General features: G+C 38.6%; 1 protein-coding gene and 1 pseudogene across 1 annotated transcript in view; both read left to right on the plus strand.

Moving 5' to 3' along the window:
* The window catches only part of Kcnh5 (potassium voltage-gated channel subfamily H member 5), a 300,264-nt gene that overhangs the window by 230,875 nt on the left and 43,812 nt on the right, over positions 1-25,577 (plus strand). Inside the window, exon 10 of the mRNA XM_052186786.1 lies at positions 4,741-4,937. Coding sequence (XP_052042746.1) covers positions 4,741-4,937 — 197 coding nt within the window. The remainder of the gene's footprint in view (positions 1-4,740; positions 4,938-25,577) is intronic.
* LOC127688050 (S-adenosylmethionine decarboxylase proenzyme-like) lies at positions 11,652-12,643 on the plus strand (annotated as a pseudogene).

Below are 25,577 nucleotides of genomic sequence, written 5' to 3' on the forward strand. Positions count from 1 at the left end.
TGTGTTCAATCACACATGGTAAATAAGTCATTCACTTGCATGATGACCACTTTCCTACAGGTGTAATAAAAGATGGCTTTGAATTGGACCATACAATAGATGACTTACTTGGATGGAGCAAGTATAGTTTGAAGTGAATGATGAAACTAATGCCCAGCTTATATATCACATGTACTCAGGGAAATTTTATACCTTGAAATGATTAGCATCATTTTGTGAAAACTTTGATGAGGGAGTATTATTACCCATATTTGTTAATTTTGCTATATTTTCGCATGTTTTTGAAGGAGAAGTAGGGGATAAAGTTTGTCATGAGTTAATTCTGGTTTCTTATTATTCTTTCTGCATCATAGATGTTTTTCCCATAATTCCAAAATGCTAAGTGTTTTTAAAGTGATCATGAAGGACAAGGTTAGATTTCTCGACTAGCATGCTTAGGCCCTGAGTTTGGATCCTTAAATTTGAAAAGAAAAAAAAAAGATCAAGTTAAAAACTTAAAGTAGAAATAGGTTAAAAATTTAATTTTTCAGTTATGTAAAATAAAATGACTAATTAATATTTGAATGCCTACATAATTCACAACTGTCTCTTTTGGTAAGAGAAAGTTCTACTCATTTATTGAGTATCTTTAAACTAGTTTTAGGACAGTATTAGAGTTATACACATTTGTTAATTTTGATGAAGTTTTCTAATATTTTTATATTTCGATATGATTTAAAATTTCACTGTGTATCTGTAAATTAGTTTGCTATTTTTTGCTCTTTTTAATAAAGGTTATGTAAATTCATTATATAAAATGTTGGGAAATGGCATAAGGAAAAATGTGATAAATGTATTATTTAAAACCTTTATTTTTATTATTGAAATGCATTTTCTTTTAGTCATTTGTTCTTTTTATCCCTTATCTAAATTTGTTTTTTATAACAATTTAATACTAGCAAATTGGCTACATATTATAGCATGATTGTATAATGTACTTTCTATCATGGAAACTTTCTTTAAAATGTACATTTTCTGTTAATAATCTTAGTCTTTGTGCCTTGGTTTTATTTTATATACTTTATTGTGGATGTTAGAGGCAGTTACAGATTGTAATGATTTAGTAAAATGAGTTCTCCTTCGAGATCCATGACCATATTAATTCCAGATAGTTAAATAGGTTTCAAGTACCAGAGATGATTTTCCTTTTGATGAAGATGCCATATGTCCAATTACAGAACTGTTGGTTGCTCCCAAGATATGGGTGCCTTATTGCACCCTTTGCATCCTTACTGTGGCATGTTGGATACTGTAGTTTATAGACATCACAGGTGTGCAGGACTATTGGCTACTGTCTTCCCTTGGCACTTTCTAGGGCTATGAAAGCAGGTCCCTGGCCCTACTAACCAAAGTAAAGAAATAGATGACCCCAAACAACAATCAGAAATGAACAGGGAAATATCACAATAGACATCAAAGAAATCCAGAATATTCTAATGGAATACTTTTAAAGCCCATACTCTATACATTTGAAAAGTCTGAAAAACACTACTGGTGGGAATGCAAGTTGGTACAACCACTCTGGAAATCAGTCTGGTGGTCCTCAGAAAACTGGGAATGACACTTCTGGAGGACCCTGCTGCCCCCCCAATAGTCCAATAGTCCTGCGTACCTGTGATGTCTATAAATTACAACAATATCCAACATGCCCCCCCTTCCGGAGGACCACTCCTGGGCATATACCCATAGGATTCCCCGACATGCAATAAAGACACATGCTCCACTTTGTTCATAGCAGCCTTATTTATAATAGCCAGAAGCTGGAAAGAACCCAGATGTCCCTCGATGGAGGAATGGATACAGAAAATGTGGTATATTTACACAATGGAATACTACTCAGCAATGAGGAACAATGAATTCATGAAATTCTTAGGCAAATGGTTGGAACTAGAAAATATCATCCTAATGAGGTAACTCATTCACAAAAGAACACACATGGAATGCAGTCACTGATAAGTGGATATCAGTCCAGAAGCTCTGAATACCCAAGACACAACTCACATATTAAATCATTCCCAATAAGAAGCAAGGAGAGGGCCCTGGTCTTGGAAAGGCTTGATGCAGCATTATGGGAGATTGGCAGGACAGAGAAGTAGAAGGGGGTTGATTGGGGAATGGGCAGAGGGAAGAGTGCTTATGGGACTTATCGGGGGAGGGGAACTGGGAAAGGAAAAATCATTTGGAATGTAATCAAAGAATATAGAAAATAATAATAAAAAAGAAAAGTCTGAAAGAAACAAATGAATTTCTAGAATCATCCACGTAATTATTTAATCAATTTTTGATCTGGTAGTATAAGATAAATATTTTTATGTTATTTGTAAAAACTGATTGAAGTCTTTATTTATTGATATCTTACATAAATTTTTGTAATTTCTTTTGGTTTTGCATGTTTGGTATTTATTTTTAACTGTCCGGATATGACAGATAGCCCTACCCTGTGTGTTACTTGTGATGGTTCTAATATTTTTCTAAAATTCTAGACCTGGGACTACTTAGTCAAATACATTAGCTAATATCACAGTGCCTGAAAATCAGATAGTTGATCACAGTCAGAAATATTATAATTGGTAATTTGAGAAAGTGTAGCAGAAATGAATCTGAAAGAAATATCATCCTTTTCCATCCCTTTAAGGAAGAATAAGAGTCTAATGACAGTATAGAATATGTTTCTATATTAGAGATTTAAAAAAAAATCTAGAAGTAAATCAATAGACCCTTTTTAAAACTCATGTTTTAGCACCAGAGACTGTGCTATTATTACTGTTATCAATATCTTCTCTTTACAAACAATGCACGTCCTTTTAAAAGAAAACTGCATTGACCTTATAGTTCTGAGAGAAATTACCACATTAGTTCATTTGCTACTAAGCTTTATGTACCTGTAGGGTGCTAGGGTAGGAGTGTATTGTCCATAAAATGATGCACTGTGTGTATTACTTGATATTCTGATTTTACAATTTGAAGTAATATGAGCATTTCTGTATGTCATTTCATACAACCTAGTGGCTTAGTGGCTATCTAGTGTTTCATAATTTATCACTTGACCTTTATTTTACTACACTTCATTGGACTATTATAAATATTAGTTCTGCAAGCATTTTCACAAGTAAATTTAGCACTTCTGATTATGCAGTTAGAGTAAACACTTTTAATTGGGATTGCTATATTAAAGAGAATGCCACATGACTATTTTATCTCTATATAGGATGTGGTGTTCTAATGTAAGTTTCTGTCATTAGTATCCCCAGGCTATCATATCCCTTGGCCATTTAGCCCCTTGATTTCTCATGTCATTTCCTTGGATGACTGTAGCTATCAAACAACTGAGTCATTAAACAGTGATATCAACTGCAAGGATATTTTAGTGGGTTGAAAAACAAATGGGTTATTGAAAATGAATTAAGTATCTATCATGATTATTTTATGCCAATCATGTGATCTATATAGTGACCTGAGCACTTCATGATATCTTGCATGGCTCCCGTATCTACCATAGTGTGCCTAGCTATTAGGGTTGGTCCCTCTGCCAACTACTCCATTCTAAGAGCTACCCAGCTTCCCGTTTGGGCAAAGAATCTGTGATGTATACAGCCAACTTCCCTGTTTCTCTCATTTCTCTGGTTACTCCCACTTTTCTTCTAGTGGTGTAATTGTCCTTAGGGGCTTTATAGGTAACATCTTCTTTCCCCTCTTTTGATTTTAATCTGTACGACATAAATAGGTATTTGTTCCTCTGTGTGATTGGAATGCATAGAGAACAAATCATGCATGGAACCCTCTAGGAAAGGTTATCCCATCAGAGGACATTCCTCCTGTCTTTTCCATTTTAACACATATTGGCAGAAACAGAACAAAGAGAGCAGATGGCTAAACTTTAGAAGCCAGAGGGCTCATAGGGAACCTTCCTAAGCAGAAGGGCTTTGAGGGTTATTGACATTTGACATTTCCTCAAGCCGTTTGTAAAATGAAGCACTTCTGATGTAGAATGGTGGACATTCTCAGGCATCAGATAGATGATGGTGCTGCTGAAGTAAATAGGTCGTCCTGCAATTCTAGAATCTTAAATATGCATCTGCATTGACTGTAGCATGTGGCTCTGATTCTGTAGGATTGCAAGTGTGTAGCTCTCTCCATCTCCCACAGTTCAGTTTCCTCTGCTTAGCAATCATGGTTGGGCTGCTCTGGAGATAGACCTAAGATCCTGTCAGGTTTAACTATGTGGAAAGAGAAGGGTATGCTTTGAGGACAAAGACATAACATACTTTAATGTTCCTGGAGAGTAATTCTTAGTTGCTGAATAATTCTATTAATGTATATATTTTAGATTTATAAAGGTTATAACAACAGCTTCTTGGATATTATATTTTGTTTTGTTGTCAAATTTTTGCTAGAATGCATGAGAAAAAAATAAGCTATTTTTGCTCTTTCTAGTTAGAATGGGGAAAATTAATGTTGCAAAAGTTATTGAAAGTAGTTATTAAAATGAGAGTAGTGGCTACTCCAATGAATGGCATTTATTTCCCTAACTATAGGTTTCCATCAACAACTAAAATCTGGGGATGTCCTCATGATGAAAACATGCTATGCAATATGTATATACAGAGGGATTCACGCTTTAAATTATATAGATCAACACTACCTATTAAACAAAAGAATAATAGAGGGTATGGTAGAAACTTGTCTTGTTCTTCTTTCCAGGGAAAGGTGACGTGTTTGGAGACATCTTCTGGAAGGAAACCACCCTTGCTCATGCCTGTGCCAATGTCCGGGCCCTGACTTATTGTGACCTGCACATCATCAAGCGAGAAGCCTTGCTCAAGGTCCTTGACTTCTATACAGCATTTGCAAACTCATTTTCCAGGAACCTCACTCTCACTTGCAATCTAAGGAAGCGGGTATGTTGCATCTTCTTCTCTTATGAGCATCCAGGGGGCTAGCAGGCTATGTTCTATCAGCCAAGAATGGAAAGTACTTCATTTTGAAGTGCTACATTCCCATCTGGATAGACTGATGTAATTTTCTTTCCTTTTATTTACACTGTTTTCTTTTAAAAGGAAAAGATACTCTTTTTATCTGAATAAATATTTGAGTCTTTATCATGTAAGATGCAAAATGAAAAACAGACTTGGGGAGAAGGAAATAGGACTAGAAACTGCTAACACATGATTAGTCAGGATTCAGAATATCCAGAGTCCACGAATCTAGCAGTTGTTCAGTTCACAAAACTGAATGTCTCAGAATATGCCAGAATCTCAAAGAGGTAGGCTCTTATGTCAGTGACAGAATGAATTTGCAAAAGAGAATGAGGTCAAGCAGGCAAAGAGCCAGAGTCTTGTCCTTTATATAGGCTGCCATCAAAGGGTGTGGCCCAGATTTAAAGAAGATCCCACCTCAAAAATTCCAGATTTGGGATAGATTATCCCACTTCAAATAATCCAATCAAGAAAAACGAAACAAAACAACAAAAAACAAAACCCTCACAGGTGTATGCAGCACTGCAGATTTTAGTTAATTCCAGATGTAGTCAAGTTGACAACTAAAGATAGCATCACATATGGTTAGTTCCTGGAGTTTGTGACAGTGATATAAAAGGGACAGTGGCATCTTTCTTTTGTGGTGTGGATGTCTCTAAAGTTGGGAAGATCAATCAAGCTGGCTACCTATTTTCTATTCCCATGCTCTTTTTAATCCTTCTCATCTCATAATAAATTTACAAAGCTTCCTTTTCAACAAACTTTTCAAAGAACACAATCCGAAGAGTGAATGAGGCACATTGCATACTCTGTGATACAGGATTCCTTTACTCTGGTCTGGTTGCAAATTTGATCTGCATTACTATTTGTTTCTTTATTGATGAGTGTGACATAGTTAATTTGCATAAAGAAACTCCAGTCTCTAATTTATCGGTCATTGGGCATTGGCTAAGGTTCTTTTATGGCTAAGAATGAAATACACATTTGGATAACTGGACTTAATGAACTTCACATAAAATAACTGCCTGTCTATAGTTAAGTATTTTGGAATAATGAACCCTCCTTTCTATAGCCTCTTACATAAAACCTTTCTTGTAGTTAACATGAATGCAAACAAGACAGTCAAGAGAGAAATTAATGTCTACACTTTAGCAATGCAGAAACAAACTGAATTAAATCAATGTGCTTCTTATTCAGGGCCCAAGAAAAGGCTGGGCTGCCAGGAATGGGAATACCAGTGAGTTTTCAAACATTTGATTTGTATTAGAGCTATGTTTCAGTTCATATGTTTGTTAACAACTTGTCATTAATTATCCAGAACCTGAGGGACAAATAACCATCTGTAGATCACAGAGATGAACCAGTGATTCCCTGTGCTCAGGAAGCTTCAAATGCATATAATGTGAAATGCTAGCAGTCAGTCAGACATTAGCTAGTGATGGATGAGGGAGAGGGGCCCAAGTATGAATCAAATATGAAATATTCTTGCTTGCTGTTAGGCAGTTCACACACCTAACACATGTGTATAATACATGTACAACACACACACACACACATGCGCGCGCGTGCCACATATACACACCACACACATTTTTCTTGTTATTAGAGCTGACAGATTCTGTAGCTTTGCTTTCCCTGTTTAAAAAAAAAAGTCGAGCTAGTAGACTGAGATCTCTTGTTTGTTTTTATTTTTTTGGATCAGGATCTGGGGACTATATGCTTGTGTTTAAGGTTTCTAGTGTGCTAAGTTAGACCAAGTGGCTTCTCCCTTTCCAAATCTACTATACCTGTATCACTTTTAATTTGTTTTCATAATCCCATCCCTCTGTTCTTAATGGATTGTTTAGTAATTTGGCAAACTGTGAGAACAGGATGTGTTGCCAGTCACTGCCACCTCATTCTCAGCCAAACAAATGTGAAAGAGAACTGTGAAAGAGTATCTGAGTATTTTTCAATGATTAGTAACACTAACTACTATTTAAACAGCCAATTTTATATGTGAGGGCATAATTTATTTTATATATGACAATATTATTAATGTGAGTGTCCCATAAACAAGGCAAAATGATCTTCATTTCAACTATAAGAAGAAGGTTCTGAAAGGGTGGGTTATACTGGCCAAATAATTTGCATGAGTCAAGGTCTAGATATTAACCATTCTTTGATTTTACAGACTATTTACAATAGCTGCCAATCTTTTCCATAGACGTCTTTCCCAGGCACAGGCCCCACAACTTGTAGGATGTCTCATCTGTGCATTTACTTTATTCCCCACTGATTTACTAAGTGAAAAAATAAGTTTTTTCTTGCTGTTATTTTATGAATGATAGTAATAAGCAGTTCTCACTTCTACAACCAAAACTATGTTCTTGGTGAGGTATAGCTCCCATAGTGACCATGACCATTCAGTAAGAATATAATCCTACTAAATGGGGGATCAGAGTTTGAGCCCAAGTTCTCAGCCACAGTAGCATGCAGCTCTGTCCAGTGTATAAATGTATGTGTTGGCTCAGTGGAGATGTTGTAGAGTGTGTGGTTTGCAGTGGCTGTTCTAGATAGGAACTGGGTGATTCTCTGGTTGCTTGATCTTATCTATTACTATACAAATGAAGTTTCCCTTAACAGAATATTAAGCCATAGACTTTTCTAATTAAAACGTTCTTATGAAAAAAATGTTCTGGTGATTTTACCCAACAATTAGATCTGGGATTAGCAAACTTTTTGAATCAAGGATTAGACAGTAAAAACTTTAGGGTTGTCAACCTCAGTTCTTTAGCTTCCCCATTGTAATGCAAGAGCAACTCTCTACATTAGCCAACTACAGCAGAAAATAGCCAGGAACTTCAGGATGTTTTGTATATTAATCTTATTAAATACCAGCAACAAGGTATTTCTGATTGTGCTCTTGCTTGAGTTTGTACTTACACAATGCTCCACAGAATTCCAGCATTTATACATCCTCCCCTTTTCTCAGGCCTCCTTTTGTCCTGTCGAAACTGGGAAGTCTTGACTGTGCCACCATGGCTTGGTCTAGAACTGTCAGAAGCTGATTTAGGTATGGTTTATATCAAAGAGGGTAGAAGTCTAGAATAGGGCATCATAAAAACCAATAGTGAGGATCCTTCCAGTCTCCACCTGCACCCCAAAGTTATTCCTGTGGCTCTTCATACTTAAATCCAGCCCTGAGAGAGATGGTCTCCCAGGAGTGCTATAACTCCTAAGTTCATAGGTGAGACCAACACTTTTGCTCCAATAACTGGCCAAAGAAGGATCCTCCTGGAGACAACAAGGCACAAAAACCACAGAGCAACTGGAGACAGGAACCTTCTGGTCTCCATTTGCATAATGGAGTTAACCCTGTGGCACAGCTCTCCATACCCAAATCCTGCCCGGGGAGAGCTGGTCTCCCAGGCGTGCTGAATCCCCTAAGATCACAGATTCACAGGACCACAAGGGGAAAGGCTCCAGTCATAGACAGCACAATCAACTAATACCAGAGATAGCCAGATGGCTAGAGGCAAGTGCAAAAACTAAGCAACAGAAACCAAGGCTATTTAGCATCATCAGAACTCAGTTCTCCCACTACAGCAAGTCCTGGATACCCAACAAACCAGAAAAACAAGACTATGATTTAAAATCACATCTCATGATGCTGATAGAGGACTTTAAGAAGGACATAAATAACTCCCTTAAAGAAATACAGGAGAACACAGGTAGACAGGTAGAAGCCCTTAAAGAGGAAACACAAAAATCCCTGAAAGAATTACAGGGAAACACAACCAAACAGGTGAAGAAATTGAACAAAGCTATCCAGTATCTTAAAATGGAAATAGAAACAATTAAGAAATCACAAAGGGAGACAACCCTGGAGATAGAAAACCAAGGAAAGAAATCAGGAGCCATAGATACAAGAAAAAACAACAGAATACAAGAAATAGAAGAAAGAATCTCAGGTACAGACGATACCATAGAAAACAACTTAATAACTTGGTCAAGAAAGGCATAAAGAAAGAAGTTAAAGACTTTTTAGAATTTAATGAAAATTAAGGTGAAACATACCAAAACTTATGGGACACGAAAGCAGTGCTAAGAGGAAAACTCACAGCTCTGAGTGCCTCCAAAAAGAAGCTGGAGAGAGCATACATTAGCAGTTTGATAGCACACCTGAAAGATTTAGAATAAAAAGAAGCAAATACCCCCAAGAGGAGTAGACAGCAGGAAATAATCAAACTCAGGGCTGAATCTAACCAAATACAAACAAAAAGAACTATACAAAGAATCAACAAAACCAGGAGCTGGTTCTTTAAGAAAACTGAAAACAGAATAGATAAACCCCTAGTCAGACTAACCAGAAGGCACAGAGACTGTATCCAAATTAACAAAATCAGAATCGAAAAGGGAGATATAACAACAGAAACAGGAAATTCAAAAAAACCCATCAGATCCTACTACAAAAGCATTTATTCAACAAAACAGAAAAATGCGAATGAAATGGAAATTTTCTAGACAGATACCAGGTACCAAAGTTAAATCAAGGTCAGATAAACCATCTAAACAGTTCCAAAACCCCTAAAGAAATAGAAGCAGTCATTAAAAGTCTCGCAACCAAAAACAAACCCCAGGACCAGGTGGGTTTACTGCAGAATTCTATCAGTCTTTCAAAGAAGACCTAAAACCAATACTCTTCAAACTATTCCACAAAATAGAAACAGAAGGAACACAAACCATTTTTTTCTATGAAGCCACAATCATGCTTATACCAAAACTTCATAAAGACCCAACAAAGAAAGAGAATTTCAGACTAATTTCACTTATGAATATCAATTCCCAAATTCTCAATAAAATTCTTGCAAACTGAGTCCAGGAACACATCAAAATGATCATCCATCATGATCAAGTAGGCTTCATACCAGGGATGCAGGGATGGTTCAATATACAGAAATTCATCAATGTAATCCACTACAGAAACAAACTCAAAGAAAAAAAATTGCATGATCATCTCACTAGATGCTGAGAAAGCATTTGACAAAATTTAATAACCCTTCATAATAAAAGTCTTATAAAGATCAGGAATTCAAGGCCCATACCTTAACACAGTAAAAGCAATATACAGCAAACTAGTAATCAACATCAAACTAAATGGAGGGAAACTTGAAGCAATCCCAGTAAAATCAGGGATTAGACAAGGCTGTCCACTCTCTCCCTATCTATTCAATATAGTACTTGAAGTCCTACCATAGCAATTAGACAACAAAATGAAGTCAATGCAATACAAATTGAAAAGGAAGAAATATCTACAAATATCACTATCTGCAGCTGATATGATAGTATACTTAAGTGATCCCATTATTTCCACCAGAGAACTCCTAAACCTAATAAACATCTTCAGCAAAGTGGCTGGATATAAAATTAACTCAAGCAAATCAGTTGTCTCCCTCTATTCTAAGGATAGACAGACTGAGAAACAAATTAGTGAAATGACACAATTCACAACAGTCTCAAATATTATAAAATACCTTGCTGTGACTTTAACTAGGCGAGTGAAATATCTGTATATCAAGAACTTCAAGTCCATGAAGAAAGAAATAGAAGATTTCAGAAGATGGAATGAATTCCCATGTTCATGGATTGGCAGGATTAATAAAACTGGCCATCTTGCCAAGAGCAATCTACAGATTCAATGTAATCCCCACCAAAATTCCCACTCAGTTTTTTATAGAGTTATAAAGAGCAATTCTAAAAATTCATTTGGAATAACAAAAATCCCAAGATAGCAAAAAAATAAAAACCTGAATGGTATTGATACAGAGACAAGCAGAAAGATTAATGGAATAGAATTGAAGAACCAAAAAATGAACCCACATACCTATGATCACTTGATCTTTGACAAAGGAGCAAAAACCATCCAGTGGAAAAAAGACAGTATTTTCAACAAACTGGAGGTCAGCATGTAGAAGAATGAAAATTGATCCATTCTTATCTCCTTGTACAAAGATCAAGTCTTAGTGCATCAAGGACCTCCACATAAAACCAGATACACTGAATTTAATATAAGAGAAGATGGGGAAAAGCCTCGAACATATGGGTACAGGGGAAATTTTCCTGAATAGAACACCAATGGCTTATGCTCTAAGATCAAGAATTGACAAATCGGACTTTATAAAACTGCAAAGCTTCTATAAGGCAAAGGACACTGTCAATAGGACAACAGCACAACCAATACATTGTGAAAAGTTCTTTACTAATCTTACATCTGACAGAGGGCTAATATCCACTAAATACAAAGAACTCAAGAAGTTAGACTCCAGAGAACTAAATAAACCTATTAAAAATGTTGTACAGAGGCTTTGCACAGTATGGCCAGTGACATTAGTTAATGCTCGCTCAGCTCTAACATGAAGGCAGAGGACTACAAGAGACTGTACTGTATCTGCCTCTATTTTTAACAGACTCACATTCAACTTTCACTAATTAAAATAGCTGGGAAAATTTTATTAGTCCTTTTTAAAAAAAAAAAAGAATCTGAACTTTAGTAATACAGCTGGAACAATCAGCAGTGGTCACAGGAGAGGCCAGAGAGGAGATTTGATTTATTTGATTTTCCGTGGTTGTTGGTTGTTCAATAGTCTCAAGGTGATGGAAGCTCTACATTTTTTCAAAGAGATTGAGAAAGTGCTGGAGGTCTGGTTTTCCAGACAGCAGTCTGACACAAGACAGGGATCTGGAGATCTTGGTACCATCTCAAGATCTGAATGGGATGTCCTTTTGAAGGATGTTCAGTGTTCATTCGTAAGTGTGACAAAGACTGACCAGCAGGAAGCTTACATACTCAGTGTCAGTAGCATGTCTGTCTCCAAGAGACATTTCATTTTGTAGACATGTGGTACCACCCTCTTACTGAAAGTGCTGGTTCCCCTGTTGAAGCTTGCTAGGGATTACAGTGGGTTTGACTCAATTCAAAGCTCATTTTTCATAAGAATTTCATAAAGCCTTCTCACCAAGGGTACCCACACTGGAATTTCCAGGAAGAAATTGAGTTTCTTCACACAATTTTCCCAATGGAGCAGCATATCTATGGGACATATGAATTCTGACTGTTGGTACTTGTTTACATTGGATTTCCCAGAGAGCTTAAGTTGAGTAATCAATCAGCCAGATCAAACTCTGTAAATTCTGATGGGTAAGCTTGACCCGGCAGTTATGGGACCAGGTCTACATGAAAGATGCTGTTACTACAAAGGATGTCACTTGTGAGAGTGGTATTTGTGACCTGATACCAGGTTCTGCCATTGATTCCACACTGTTCAATCCTTGTGGCTACTTAATGAATGGAATGAAATTGGATGGAACATACTGGACTATTCACGTCACTCCAGAACCAGAATTTTCTTATGTTAGCTTTGAAAGAAACCTAAGTCAGACCTCCTGTGATGACCTGATCAGAAAAGTGGAAGTCTTCAAGCCAGGAAAATGTGTGGCTGTCTGGTTTGTTAGCGTTCTAAATGTCACACCGTCCTTTCTTCACTCCAGATGATTGGCGGTTTTAAATGTCTTCATTTCCAGAGTGATAGCACGATTCAACGATTACAACTTTGTTTTTTACCAGTTTTGCTAAAAAGCAGCAATAATAGCAGAGTTGGTAAGGAAAAATAAAGAAGAAAAAACACACAGGAGGTGGTGGCTGTTTTCTAGATGTTGATCCTGGGGGCCTTGCTGACCATGGCCACCACCTTGTAGTTGCAGAGAGCTCTAGGTGTAATGATAGTGTAATCATTTTGAAGTGTATGCATTATTATACCAAGGGGTTAGATATTTTGCATGAATGTTCTCTTCTGTGTTTAGGTGTTCTATGCCACTTTTGCTGTGGAACTGAAGTGCCTGTAGAAAAGAACTTTGACTGTACAAATTTTACAACACTTGTGAAAATGATTCAATTTAGTTTATACACAGCATAATATTTCTGTAGGCATCATCCAAAATCCCCCACAGACAAGACTTTCATCCCCATTAGATGTAGCCTCAGCGTACCATCTGTGACTGTTCTAATAAATTGCTGCCAAAGTTTTTACATCCAGTTACCTCTACTTTCTAGAGAATATTCTCTACTAATGTTGTTCAAAACCAATTTTTACTTCATACATGTGTTTTATGCAATGACAATTAAAGTTTTTCTTACACACACACACACACACACAAATGGGGTACAGAGCTAAACAAAGAATTCTCAACTGAGGAATATCGAATCACTAAGAAGCACCTAAAGAAATGTTCAACATTCTTAGTTATCAGGGAAATGCAAATCAAAACAACCTTGAGATTGCACCTCACACCAGTCAGAATGGCTAAGATCAAAAACCCAGGTGGCAGCAGATACTGGCAAGGATGTGGAGAAAGAGGAACACTCCTCCACTGCTGGTGGGATTACAATCTGGTAAAACCACTCTGGAAGTCAGTCTGGCGGTTCCTCAGAAAACTGGATATCATATAACCTGAGGACCCAGTTATACCACTCCTGGGCATATACCCAAAAGATGTTCCAACACATACCAAGGAAACATGTTACCTTCAACAGAGGAAAGGATATAGAAAATGTGGTACGTTTCTATATATTTCAATTACACAGTGGATTTCTCAGCTATTAAAAACAAATGACTTCATGAAATTCTTAGGTAAATTGATAGAACTAGAAAATACCATCCTGAGTGAGGCAACCCAGTCACAGAAAAAGCACTCATTGCATGGTATGCACTCACTGATAAGTAGATATTACCCTAAAAGCTCTGAATACCCAAAATACAATTCACAGACCATGTGAAGCTCAAGAAAAAGGAAAACCAAAGTGTGGGTGCTTCAGTTCTTCTGAGGAGAACAAAATACTCACAGGAGCAAATATGTAGATAAAGTGTAGAGACTAAAGGAAAGGCCATCCAGAGATTGCCCCACCTGGGGATCCATCCTATATATAGTCACCAAACCCTGACACTATTCTGGGTATCAACAAATACTTGCAGATAGGAGCTTGATATAGCTATCTCCTGAGAGGCTATGCCAAAGCCTGACAAATACAGAGGCAGGTGCTTGAAACCATCCATTGGACTGAGCACAGAGTCCCCAATGGAGGAGTTAGAGAAAGGACTGAAGGAGCTGAAGGGGTTTGCAACCCCATAGGAAGAACAACAATATCAATCAACCAGAACACCCCCTCCCCCCACCCCCACCAGAGCTCACAGGAACTAAACCACCAAGCAAAGAGTACAAATGGAGGGACTGATAGTTCCAGCCACATATGTAGTAGAGGATGGCCTTGTCAGACATCAATTGGAGGAGAGGCCCTTGGTCCTGTGAAGGCTGATGCACCAGTGTAGGGGAATGCCAGGGTGGGAGGTAGGAGTTGGTAGGTGCGTGGGGGTGCACCCTCATAGAAGCAGGGGGAGGGGAAACCAGGAAAGGGGATAACATTTGAAATGTAAATAAACAAAATATCCAGTAAAAATAAATATTGAAAAAAATACCAGCAAGACAAATAGGATAAAAATAATTGTCATTTTTACCCATGGGAAGGTAGAGGTTCTGAGAGTAGGATACAGAATTACAAAGACTGACTGGATTAAATAAGAATTTTTCAGTCTGGCAGTTAGGAAGTTGAATGGAGTGTTTAGTCCATTTGCTTCCTTGGTGAGAGCCTCTTTGCACTTTGCAGATGGTTACCTTCTCACAGAATCTTAGGTGGGAGAGGGAATGAGGGAGTGTCTTTCTTCTCATGAAGGATACTGGTGTAAATGGGCTAATAAACAAACACTGCCTTGTTTCTATAAACCATTACCAGACAGTTGACTACCCATGGAGTTATATGCCAGCTGCTAGATGCAGAAGACTCACATTTAGATTGGGACAGTAGCTATGCAAATATAAATTATTCTACTTTTAACAGAAACCATCTCCCTTATTTGCAACCCAGCCAGAGGGCCATCATAAAAGAGGAAATATCACACAAATAAGAGAGGCTATGGAGCCAGACATAGAGCACTCAGGAAAAGGGATAGACTGACGGTAACTGTCAAGACGGACAAAGTCACACTGATGGGCAAAGCTCCTGCTTCTCACTCAGGTTGCAAACTGCTTGGCTGAATGCTAGACTGGTTTTCTTGGCATACATACACACACACACACACACACACACACATGCGCGCACACACACACACACACACACACTATACACTATATATATATATACACACACACTATACACTATATATATATATATAACTAAAGTAATTTGATTTTATACATGACTATATACATATATATCTATATATGTGTATGTATATATATGTATAGAAAGTATATGTATAAAACCAAATTATTGTAGCAGATAATAAAAACAGTAATGAAACAAATCTATTCAATTATTTCTAAAATCTCCACATAAACCAATGAAATAATCACAAAAGGCAAAGTATGTTTGTTTACTTTTGGCCTAATAGGCTATGACCTACACGGAATAAATTAATGAACCTTGGTGTTACGGTATTAGAAACCTGAGATTGTTTTACTTGTAACCTGTAAACTTTGATAACAAAATTACCTCTATTTTACTTTTTTGGGCTAAGTTCCATCTCATAGAGTGGGCCTTAAATCCAATCAGATATTGGTTGGCTACTCCCACAATATTTGCTCCTAAAGCATAGATATTACATAGATATTTTCAGAATTTGTCATGTATATTTAGGATATATACATGTTTAAGTACTGTTTTAGTTATCATATTTTATTTTATGCACTTAAACCCACTGTCCTGAGAAGGGCCCACAGGCTTCAGCAGACAGCATGAGACTCTGCCTCTTAGGTAGAACTCAGAATCTAAATCGAGTTGCACAAAAGGCCTTGGTTGTGTTTTCTGTGATGAGAACACACCTTTGTGGTTTATTGAGTTTAGACATGGAAAGAAAAGGCATCAGAGAGCAGCAGGGTTGAAATGTTTGTTTATTTATGTATCTATCTGTTTAACCAATTCAAGATGCTATTTCTGGAGTCGGTGGGAGAATGAGTGTGTAGTGAATTCCGAACCACCTGCGGGTCTGAGTCAAAGGAGATAATTGCTATGCTCCATGTGGACGATAGATTCCAAAAGATTCCCACTGGACTCTTAAGTTAATTTTATTTCTGATCATCCTATCTAGAGGTTATTCAGTAGTATTAATCATTTACATAGAGGCAAATAGAACCCAGTGGAAACCACTGTTGTCCTTTGACAGAGTTACTTAAACAGTTAAACAGGGGCTGAGACTTCAGAAGATGCCTATGGTCTGATTAGTGGTCCCTTTCTGTGCCTGCACTGTTTAGTCAAATAGGTTATTCAGTAGTGTTAATCATTTACATAGAGGCAAATAGAACCCAGTAGAAACCACTGTTGTCCTTTGACAGAGTTACTTATACAGTTAAACAGGGGCTGAGACTTCAGAAGATCTGATTAGTGGTCCCTTTCTGTGCCTACACTGTTTAGTAAAATAATGTGACTTATGTAAACAGTGTGAATACTTTATTTTGTGGAATTTTGGTATAGGCCAGTCAGAAGATGCTTTCATGAGCTTCCCAGACCCTGAATCCCTGGTGAATTTCATGGCTGACAACATCTCACATCCACTTCTACAGCTCTTGCTGGAGGAACAGAGAGGATGCTGGGTACTCTTGTCTAGCTTGGCCAGAGTCTCCCATATACCACTTGCTTTGCTAGGCTTGATTTGTATGCTCAGCCTTCAGTAGGTCATGATCTTGATTGTAACTCTGTGCAGTCTTGTGACTTCTAGTCAGTCATCCAAACTAAGGATCATCTTGAGGACCAACAATGCAGTGCCATTTATAATAGCTAATATGAAATCTCTATTCTCAGAATCTCTCAGATCTTGCAGATACATTGGTAATTTTATTGGAACCCTTTTCTATAAAAAAAAAAGATAAAGCCCACAGACATTAAATTTTATGAGTATAAGAAAATGAGCCATTTAAAAATTGGTAGGTATATTTGTACATGAAGCTGTCAAGAGAATTTCATTTCCTTGGAGCTTAAAATAAATGTTACATTAGCACTTACGGCTACATTAAGCATGGCTGAGATTGGGAATTATTTCTGAATATTTTCTTCACCTTCAAGATAGCAGGAACATATTTCCCTCCAGAGAAGCTACTTAAATAAGAAGAGTGAGAGGTTTTATTTGCTATTTTCTTTACATAGTCTAAGGAGATGCTTTGTTGAAGTGTGGCAGAAAAAGCATTGGTTGGCTCCTTCAGTATCCAATATAGTTCCTCCTAATGGCTATCGGGCCTCTTAGGGAGAGGTCCAGTATCTGCTGTCTAGGATCCCACAGAATAGAGGTCATCACAGACTCAGGGAAGTGCTATGACAGGATATACACAGATTTAAAAGACCAGGGCCATGAGTCCAGTTTGTCTCAGGAGAGGAGTCAGGACGAGTCTAGAAGGGTGATGGCCACATTGGGTTTAGGGTTTCATTTCAAGGAAAGGATTATCGAGAATTAGCCAAGATTTTTTTAAGTTACCTATTTTAATTTATTTCATTATAGGTGGTAAAAAACAGACTAAGAAAATGAGGCGAGTAACTCAGCTTTCCTTAGCAAGAGCATGTCAAAGCTTCCACAGGCTTTGAAGCTCCATGAACCCTGTGTTGTCAGTATTTCCCCTGCATGCAGATTAAAAGTCTTGAGGTAAAGGTGGGATCCTGTGGATCTCTTTCCTTTCCAAATTACCATGTCCATCCATGTTACCTCTGCTCTGGTTTTATATGTGCAGCCATTTCCAGGATAGACTAAAGATATGTTTTACAAAGCCTCTTGAGGAAGATTATAAAATTGGATGCTTGGTTGTGCTCAGCTTTAAATAAGGAGAAAAACAGATAGCATGGGCTCACATGTGATTCAGACATTGATTTCAATGTGTTGCACACCGTGCTTCAGAACAAATGAACAGAAAACCCCAAACAAGCAAGCAAGCACACAGAGCAAGCTATCTGCCGTGATCAGCGTCTGCGAGCAGGGTTCCAACCTGTGCATGATCCAACCCTGATGGTAAATGTTGACATTTGTTACCTGTATTGAAAATACCTTCATATTCACAGAAGTGTGTGCCTTTCACATTCGCACCATTTAAGAAGTGCTATAGCAAATGAAAAAAAAATCTTGTTGCCAGCAATGCTGTACCATGTTCTTCTCTTTGTTACCATGTCAGATGCTGCTCTGGTTACTCCATCATTTAGAATAAATGTATAGAACGAGAAGTTCCTATTGGGCATATGACATTATTTATTAACCTTTACATTAAAAGTTATGAAAATACAGACAAATTTATTGCCAACGATGAAAGTCACAAGTACTAAAAAAGATAATAAAAATGAGAAGCAGGGAGATCTATGTTTCTGTAAGACTGAAAAGCCCTGAAATTTGCTCAGCTGGTGGCAGAAAAGCATATGGAGTTGTGTAGAGAATGGCTTTTCTTGTTGGGGCTGAGAACCAAGATTATCATCCAGTCAATTCCAAAATCTCAAAGGAAAATATTGTGAACTAAATTATGATAAGATCAAAACTAACTCACATTAACTAATGTTAATTGATGCCAAAAAAACCCATATTCCAAATGGAGGCTTCCTGTTTTACTTCCTTGTAGGGACTATATTTACAGATACAAACTTCTTTATGGCTCTAGATCAGTGGTTCTCAGCCTCTCTAATGTTGTGGCCCTTATATACAGTCCTTCATGTTGTGGTGACACCCAACCATAAAATTATTTTATTGCTACAACCTACCCATAATTTTTCTACTGTTTAAATTGTAATATAAATATATGATACGTAGGGTATCTGATAAACAACTCGCAAAGGGGTTAAGACCCACAGGTTGAGAACCCCTGTACTAGATCAGGACCAATGTCCACACTTTTTAAGTCTGTGGCTTTACTGAATTCGTTGGCTATTTTCAAAATTTTAAACTGGTAACTGGTACTAGAGAAAATATGTCTAAGCCTTCTGTAATTGTTGCAAATCAGAGTCTATTGGACACTGATAGAAAACGATGCCAACTGACAGCTGTCTTTCTGTTGTATTATCAAAGCAACACCTTCCTTGCATGCCTGAGAGTAATTGTGAGTCCAGGCTTCTCTGTACTGTATCTATTCTATAGTACTCCATTCCGAGCTTATTTAGAATCTGGTGTCAATGTTAATTTAATGCTCATTTTCACATAAGTCTCCTAGGTCTCACATATGTTCCAATATTTGACTGCTGTAACAAAAACTAATTAGTGGCTTAAACTATGGAAACGTATTCGTTCGTACTTATAGAGGCTAGTAGTACAGAGCTAAGGACGAGGGCCATTCCTCTAGGGAACACCTTCTCACTCAGGCTCACATGGCTTTTCAGCCACTGCACCGCATGGAAGGAAGTTATGGTTTTGATGTATGCATTTCAGAAGGTGTCAATAATTGATCCATACTCACCAAGGCTTTTTTTATTTTAAGTTCAACATGGAAAAATAATTGAAGCTATTACTTACAGCTAAGTGGGACCAAATTAATTCAGATTTGGATGGTTTTTTATGACTTCTGAGTTATGCCTGGTCATGTAGTGACAGATGAAGACCCATTGGCCAAGGTTCTTGAGAGGAACACAACTAACAGTATAGATGCTTAATTGTAAAGGGTGGAGGTATTAAATTGGCTTACATGAGTGGAGACTGGCCATCTTACTTGATAGAGAAACAGAGAACCCGGTATCTACTCAGTCCAAAATACTGGAAATGCCAGAACAAGGAGACTGATGACACAGTCCCAGTTTGAGACTGATGGCCTAAAAGCACCCTGAAGTGTAGCTGATGTATCGAAGGGTTAACAGGCTGTGGGGTGGGGTTTGAGGTCCCAGGCAGGGACAGCAGCACCAGATGCACTTGTTTATTGGGCTGAAATACACAATGGCTAGGTCTTCTTCTTTTTTTTTTTTTTTTTAACTTTTCTTCCTTCCAGTCCCCAGCCTATTGACAGGGCTGACCACAGTCAAGAAAGGCTTTTCAAACTTCTGCCACTGTTCTGCATGACAACCATCTTTGGAAATGCTCTCGCAGACATATGGAACTCTACTAAATGCTTAGGCATGCATCCCTTAATCCAAGCAAGGTGATAGCCAAGATTAACTTACATGCTGGGTGCCTGGCAGTGCATGCTTGTAGTTCTAGCAATTAAGAGACCAAGAAAGGAGAACTGTAGAGAGAAGGCTCAGAGGTTAATTGCCCCACTTAGGATCTTTCCGCTTTACCCTTTTCTTAGATAACTTTCATAGGAAATGTTTTATAGTAATAAACACTGTAATTACTTTAAGGAAAACAAGAAGGGAGAATTGTGAATTCAGGGCTAGTCCATGCTACACAACTACACCCTATTTCCACCAGGAAGAAAAGAGAGAAAGAACAGGAGGAGGAGAAGGAAGAGATGAAGGAAAATGTTAACCACAACAGAAGGATTCCCATTAAAAGAGAGAGAAATGTCCCCAAGGAATCATCTGGTAAAACTTTGAAAAGCAGTGGGACAGATGGAACAGTCCTTATGGAATCCCTGTTGCCCATAAAGCCAGATGTTTACCACACAGGGTGCTGCTGTGCTTGAATCTAGATTGCCGGAAGTTAGCTGGCAGGTTCAGGGGGAGGCAAAGTACCCACCAGCCCTGCATTTTGTTTTGCCCAAAGGACGAAACAGTAGTTTAGCTGTATGACAGCAATGGTATAAGCTTGGAATTCAGTAGCAGCTTTTCTTCCCACAATGCATGCTTATCATGGTGATACTTTGCTTCTGTCAGTTGTATTTTGGTAGTTTTGTAAGTGAGGAACATGGTAGAATTGGCTACCATGCCACCCTGACTACTTGCTTGGTATACATAGCCTGTGTACTCTGTAGATTGCAGAAGCACATGCCAACCTCTTTGATGGCATAAGATGGGAGTTCCAGCTGTTGTCATCTCTATCCCTTTCCCAAGCTCATGATATGACAGCTAAACAACATGTGGCAGGTTCTCTACCCCACAGACCTGCTGATTTTTAGCTGATGGGAAAAGATCACTAAAACACTGGAACAAAGGATAATGTATCTTCCATGAGAGTCTAGACTATGTATTAAATGGCATCTATATCTATTTGTCTCATAGAGCTGATAGTGGCAATTTGTTTTCCTGTCTATATTGTGATCTTCCAGCCAAACAATGAACTTCTTTTTTCTATTGCCAAAAAGCAGAATAGCATCTTCTGTATCTCGGAATACATAAGTACATGCATGAAATATGAGTCTGCCGTTCTCCTGAGCTGTCTTTACTTCAATAATGAGAATAATGACTGGCCTCTAAAAGCACCCATGTGCACAGCACCCTTGATGACTCTGGCAAAGAGCCGTATGAAGTAGAATGATGAAAATGACCATTACTAATTGGTGTTAAATCACAATTAGAGTTAACTTCCAGCTGCTCCTTCTAATCGACGGTGCCTGCATATTCTGCACAATCCTGCTAGCCTGGTGCTTTTGGGAGGGTGCAAGCGGCTTCTGTATTCGTGAATTAGGATCTCTGGCTGGGATTGAGAAGCAGTGCCTGCCTCGGAGAATTTGGCATGGGAGGCTCTTGGAAGAGAGAGCAGTTTTCTCTCAGTTGCCTTTGTAACCTTTGCAACATACGAATCTGAGCAGAGTCTACTTAAAGCTGTCTTTACCACAATTGGTCATAAGGATTGCACATCCACTCTGAGCTCTGCTTCCAGGACATGATCCATACAAAGAGTCACCTTTGGAATGATGAAGCTTATAGCTCCAGGTTTGTATTCAAAATCACTCTTGTAAGATGTGAGCCGGGAGAGAAAGACCAGCTGCTGCCTAGATTTTCTACCTTCGAGTTGACTCTCATTTCAACAATGGGGTTTACAGAGGCAACTTCAGCAATTCTAGAAGTCTGTCATGAGCATTTAGATGAAGCAGAGACCTAATTATGGAGTCTTTTGAGTCCTTAAGCTGTTTCTATTTAGGGCTCTCTGCTGGTCTGCTTGCAGACAGAATGAAGACTTTTCCACATTTAGTTGCCAGGACAAAGGTTGACAGATCTTTCACCCTTTAATATGCCTGCAGAGCAGTTATTTAAGGGCCAAGTTTCTCAAATTCCAGAGGAAGGATGGATTCAGTAATTTACCATACTTCCCATTTCTAAAGTGCCTTCCATTTTTAATTCCCGCCAACTAGCACCAATGAGTGGGTCCCTGGTGGAATGATGGCTTGTCAGATCATCTTCACTGAAAAGGAAGCTGTTCTTATGAATGGAAACACGAGGTTTGGATGAATGCCAAGACTGCAATGTGTGTAGTATTCTTCTTCCTTGGCGCCTTTAAGGATTCATTTGCTTTGGAATACATACATTTCCCCCCCCCACTGGGACAACTGTTTATTTTTCCATGTCATTTCTGGAACAACAACAAAAAAAGCCAATGAGCACTCTCTGTGTGCGTGTATCATACAGTATGAGTAAGCACACAGTCTTGAGTTGGGAATCTTTCTTTTGGGATGCACATCTTGTTCATTTGCGGGTTCTCTGCTCTTTGCCTCAAAACAATAGCTACATCACGTGATTTGTAATTTTAGGGACTTAGTTCCTTTGCTTTGTAAACAGTTGCAGTGGACCCATTTGATTCTCTTCTCAGAGTCCTCTGAGTAAATGTAGCTCAACAAACATGAACTTAAAAGGCTTCCATGCTACTTCTGAGGGTGGCTTCTCGGGCACGTATTTTCAGAAGCATTATTCAGAGGAGGGTTTTTTCAAATGTTTGTAGTAAATTCAAGCAGATTTTCATCCACGAAGTGTAATAAAAATACTATAATATAATGTTATATTGCACATGCAAGTTTATAGATCACTAAGGTGTTTAAAACATACATTTTACAAATAAGGAAATGGAAAACTTTACTGTGATTAGAATGAATTTCTAATAGCTGATTACTCTGGGCAAAAATAGCATCTGGGTTCATAGCATGCCCTTTCCCCCCACCTGGGAGGTATATTTTGGAGATTTTGGCATTCTACCATAACAACCTTTTCCCCAAAGGTATCAAATCAAGCAGTTCCACTAAATAGCCGGAGACACTTAGATGACCCAAGAAAGTCACAGTAATTTCTTGTGGAGAAAGTCATTCATTTTCTGTGTCTTCCCTCTACACCCTGTTACAGTCGATTTGCTGGGTGCTTTTTAAAGTTGACGTTTGCTTTCACTTGGGTTTCTTCTGTGCCTACAGTTTCACCCTCTGGAGAGCAATGAGGCATGGCCCCTTAGGAAATACTCAGTTTGAAATGGGAACGTCAGAGTAAAAAAAAAATTTAGCTGCTAATTACATGCATAGGAGCCAATTTCCCCTAAGTGCAGCACACACAGGGAATGGAAGGCATTGGACCCTGACCAGAACTTGCTTCCTTCTTACCAGTGTCTTTGTGGTTACTGTAAGAATGGTTGCATCTGGACTCGCCACTCAGGTATATTGAATAGTTAATATGTATTATGGGTCTTTTGAAGGTCAGTTCCCTGTGGCCTGAAGCTGTACGCCCTTTCTAGAGCAAAAGAATAGCATCACTAGTGCTTGGAGCTGAGACACCAGAATGTTTTGGGAGGTCCATTCAGTCCTGTGAAGTGTGCTGCCACAGAACAGTGCCAGTAAGAAGTGAAAAGGGATCCAGCCTGGTGCGTTAAGGACTCTTATCAGTGGAGCCTGACTAACAGCTGATTTGTATCAACACCCCACACCTAGGTCACCCAATGGAATGGCTTGATGCTGATATCTCCTGTGCAGACTGTTGGGGGTGGGGATGGAGGAAAAGAATGCTCCTTCAAGGAGCTTGCCATCTTTATTTCTTCTAATGTCCACAGTGTTTGCAGATAACTCCCCAAATGCATGTTTTTTTTTTTCTGGAACCAGAGTCATGAAAGTGGATTTGGTAGTTTTGCAAGGGGTTGCTCTAATCCATTCATTCTGGTGCATTTCTTTAGAGGAATAGTTTGTTTGCTTGTTTGCTTAGTCTTTCTTTTTTGTCTTTAAATTTTTTTTATTCGATATAATTTATTTACATTTCAAATGATTTCCCCTTTTCTAGCCCCCCCCACTCCCCGAAAGTCCCGTAAGCCCCCTTCTCTTCCCCTGTCCTCCCACCCACCCCTTCCCACTTCCCTGTTCTGGATTTGCTGAATACTGTTTCACTGAGTCTTTCCAGAACCAGGGGCCACTCCTCCTTTCTTCTTGTACCTCATTTGATGTGTGGATTATGTTTTGGGTATTCCAGTTTTCTAGGTTAATATCCACTTATTAGTGAGTGCATACCATGATTCACCTTTTGAGTCTGGGTTACCTCACTTAGTATGATATTCTCTAGCTCCATCCATTTGCCTAAGAATTTCATGAATTCATTGTTTCTAATGGCTGAATAGTACTCCATTGTGTAGATATACCACATTTTTTGCATCCACTCTTCTGTTGAGGGATACCTGGGTTCTTTCCAGCATCTGACAATTATAAATAGGGCTGCTATGAACATAGTAGAACATGTATCTTTATTACATGGTGGGGAGTCTTCTGGGTATATGCCCAGGAGTGTTTTAGCAGGATCTTCTGGAAGTGAGGTGCCCAGTTTTTGGAGGAACCGCCAGACTGATTTCCAGAGTGGTTGTACCAATTTGCAACCCCACCAGCAGTGGAGGAGTGTTCCTCTTTCTCCACACCCTCTCCAACACCTGCTGTCTCCTGAATTTTTAATCTTAGCCATTCTGACTGGTGTAAGATGAAATCTTAGGGTTGTTTTGATTTGCATTTCCCTAATGACTAATGAAGTTGAGCATTTTTTAAGATGCTTCTCCGCCATGCCATCCGAAGTTCTTCAGGTGTGAATTCTTTGTTTAACTCTGTACCCCATTTTTTAATAGGGTTGTTTGGTTTTCTGGAGTCTAACTTCTTGAGTTCTTTATATATATTGGATATTAGCCCTCTATCTGATGTAGGATTGGTGAAGATCTTTTCCCAATTTGTTGGTTGCCGATTTGTCCTCTTGATGGTGTCCTTTGCCTTACAGAAACTTTGTAATTTTATGAGGTCCCATTTGTCAATTCTTGCTCTTAGAGCATACGCTATTGGTGTTCTGTTCAGAAACTTTCTCCCTGTACCGATGTCCTCAAGGGTAGAGGCAGTGAGGAAGCTTCGGAAAATGAATGTGTTAGAAGGAAACCCAAGAAGATGCGCATCATTTATATTGATTTATTCCAGCTCCAGCTCCACTTCCTCCCCAGGACTCAACTGTGGCCTTACTCCTGTCTCCTGTCATGTCCAGTTGGACATGGTCTTTCCTTTCTTCAAACTCCCACACAAGCATCTTCTGCACACTGCATCTAAAGGTCCAGTGATGTACTGGAGTCCAGTGATGTACTGGACGATGCTCTGTCTCCAGAGCCCCACTGTAGAGTTCTCACGCTGGCATCCCTCTTACCCTCTGCATCTTACTCC

This window comes from Apodemus sylvaticus, chromosome 6, assembly GCF_947179515.1.
Source record: "Apodemus sylvaticus chromosome 6, mApoSyl1.1, whole genome shotgun sequence".
NCBI classification, from domain to species: domain Eukaryota; kingdom Metazoa; phylum Chordata; class Mammalia; order Rodentia; family Muridae; genus Apodemus; species Apodemus sylvaticus.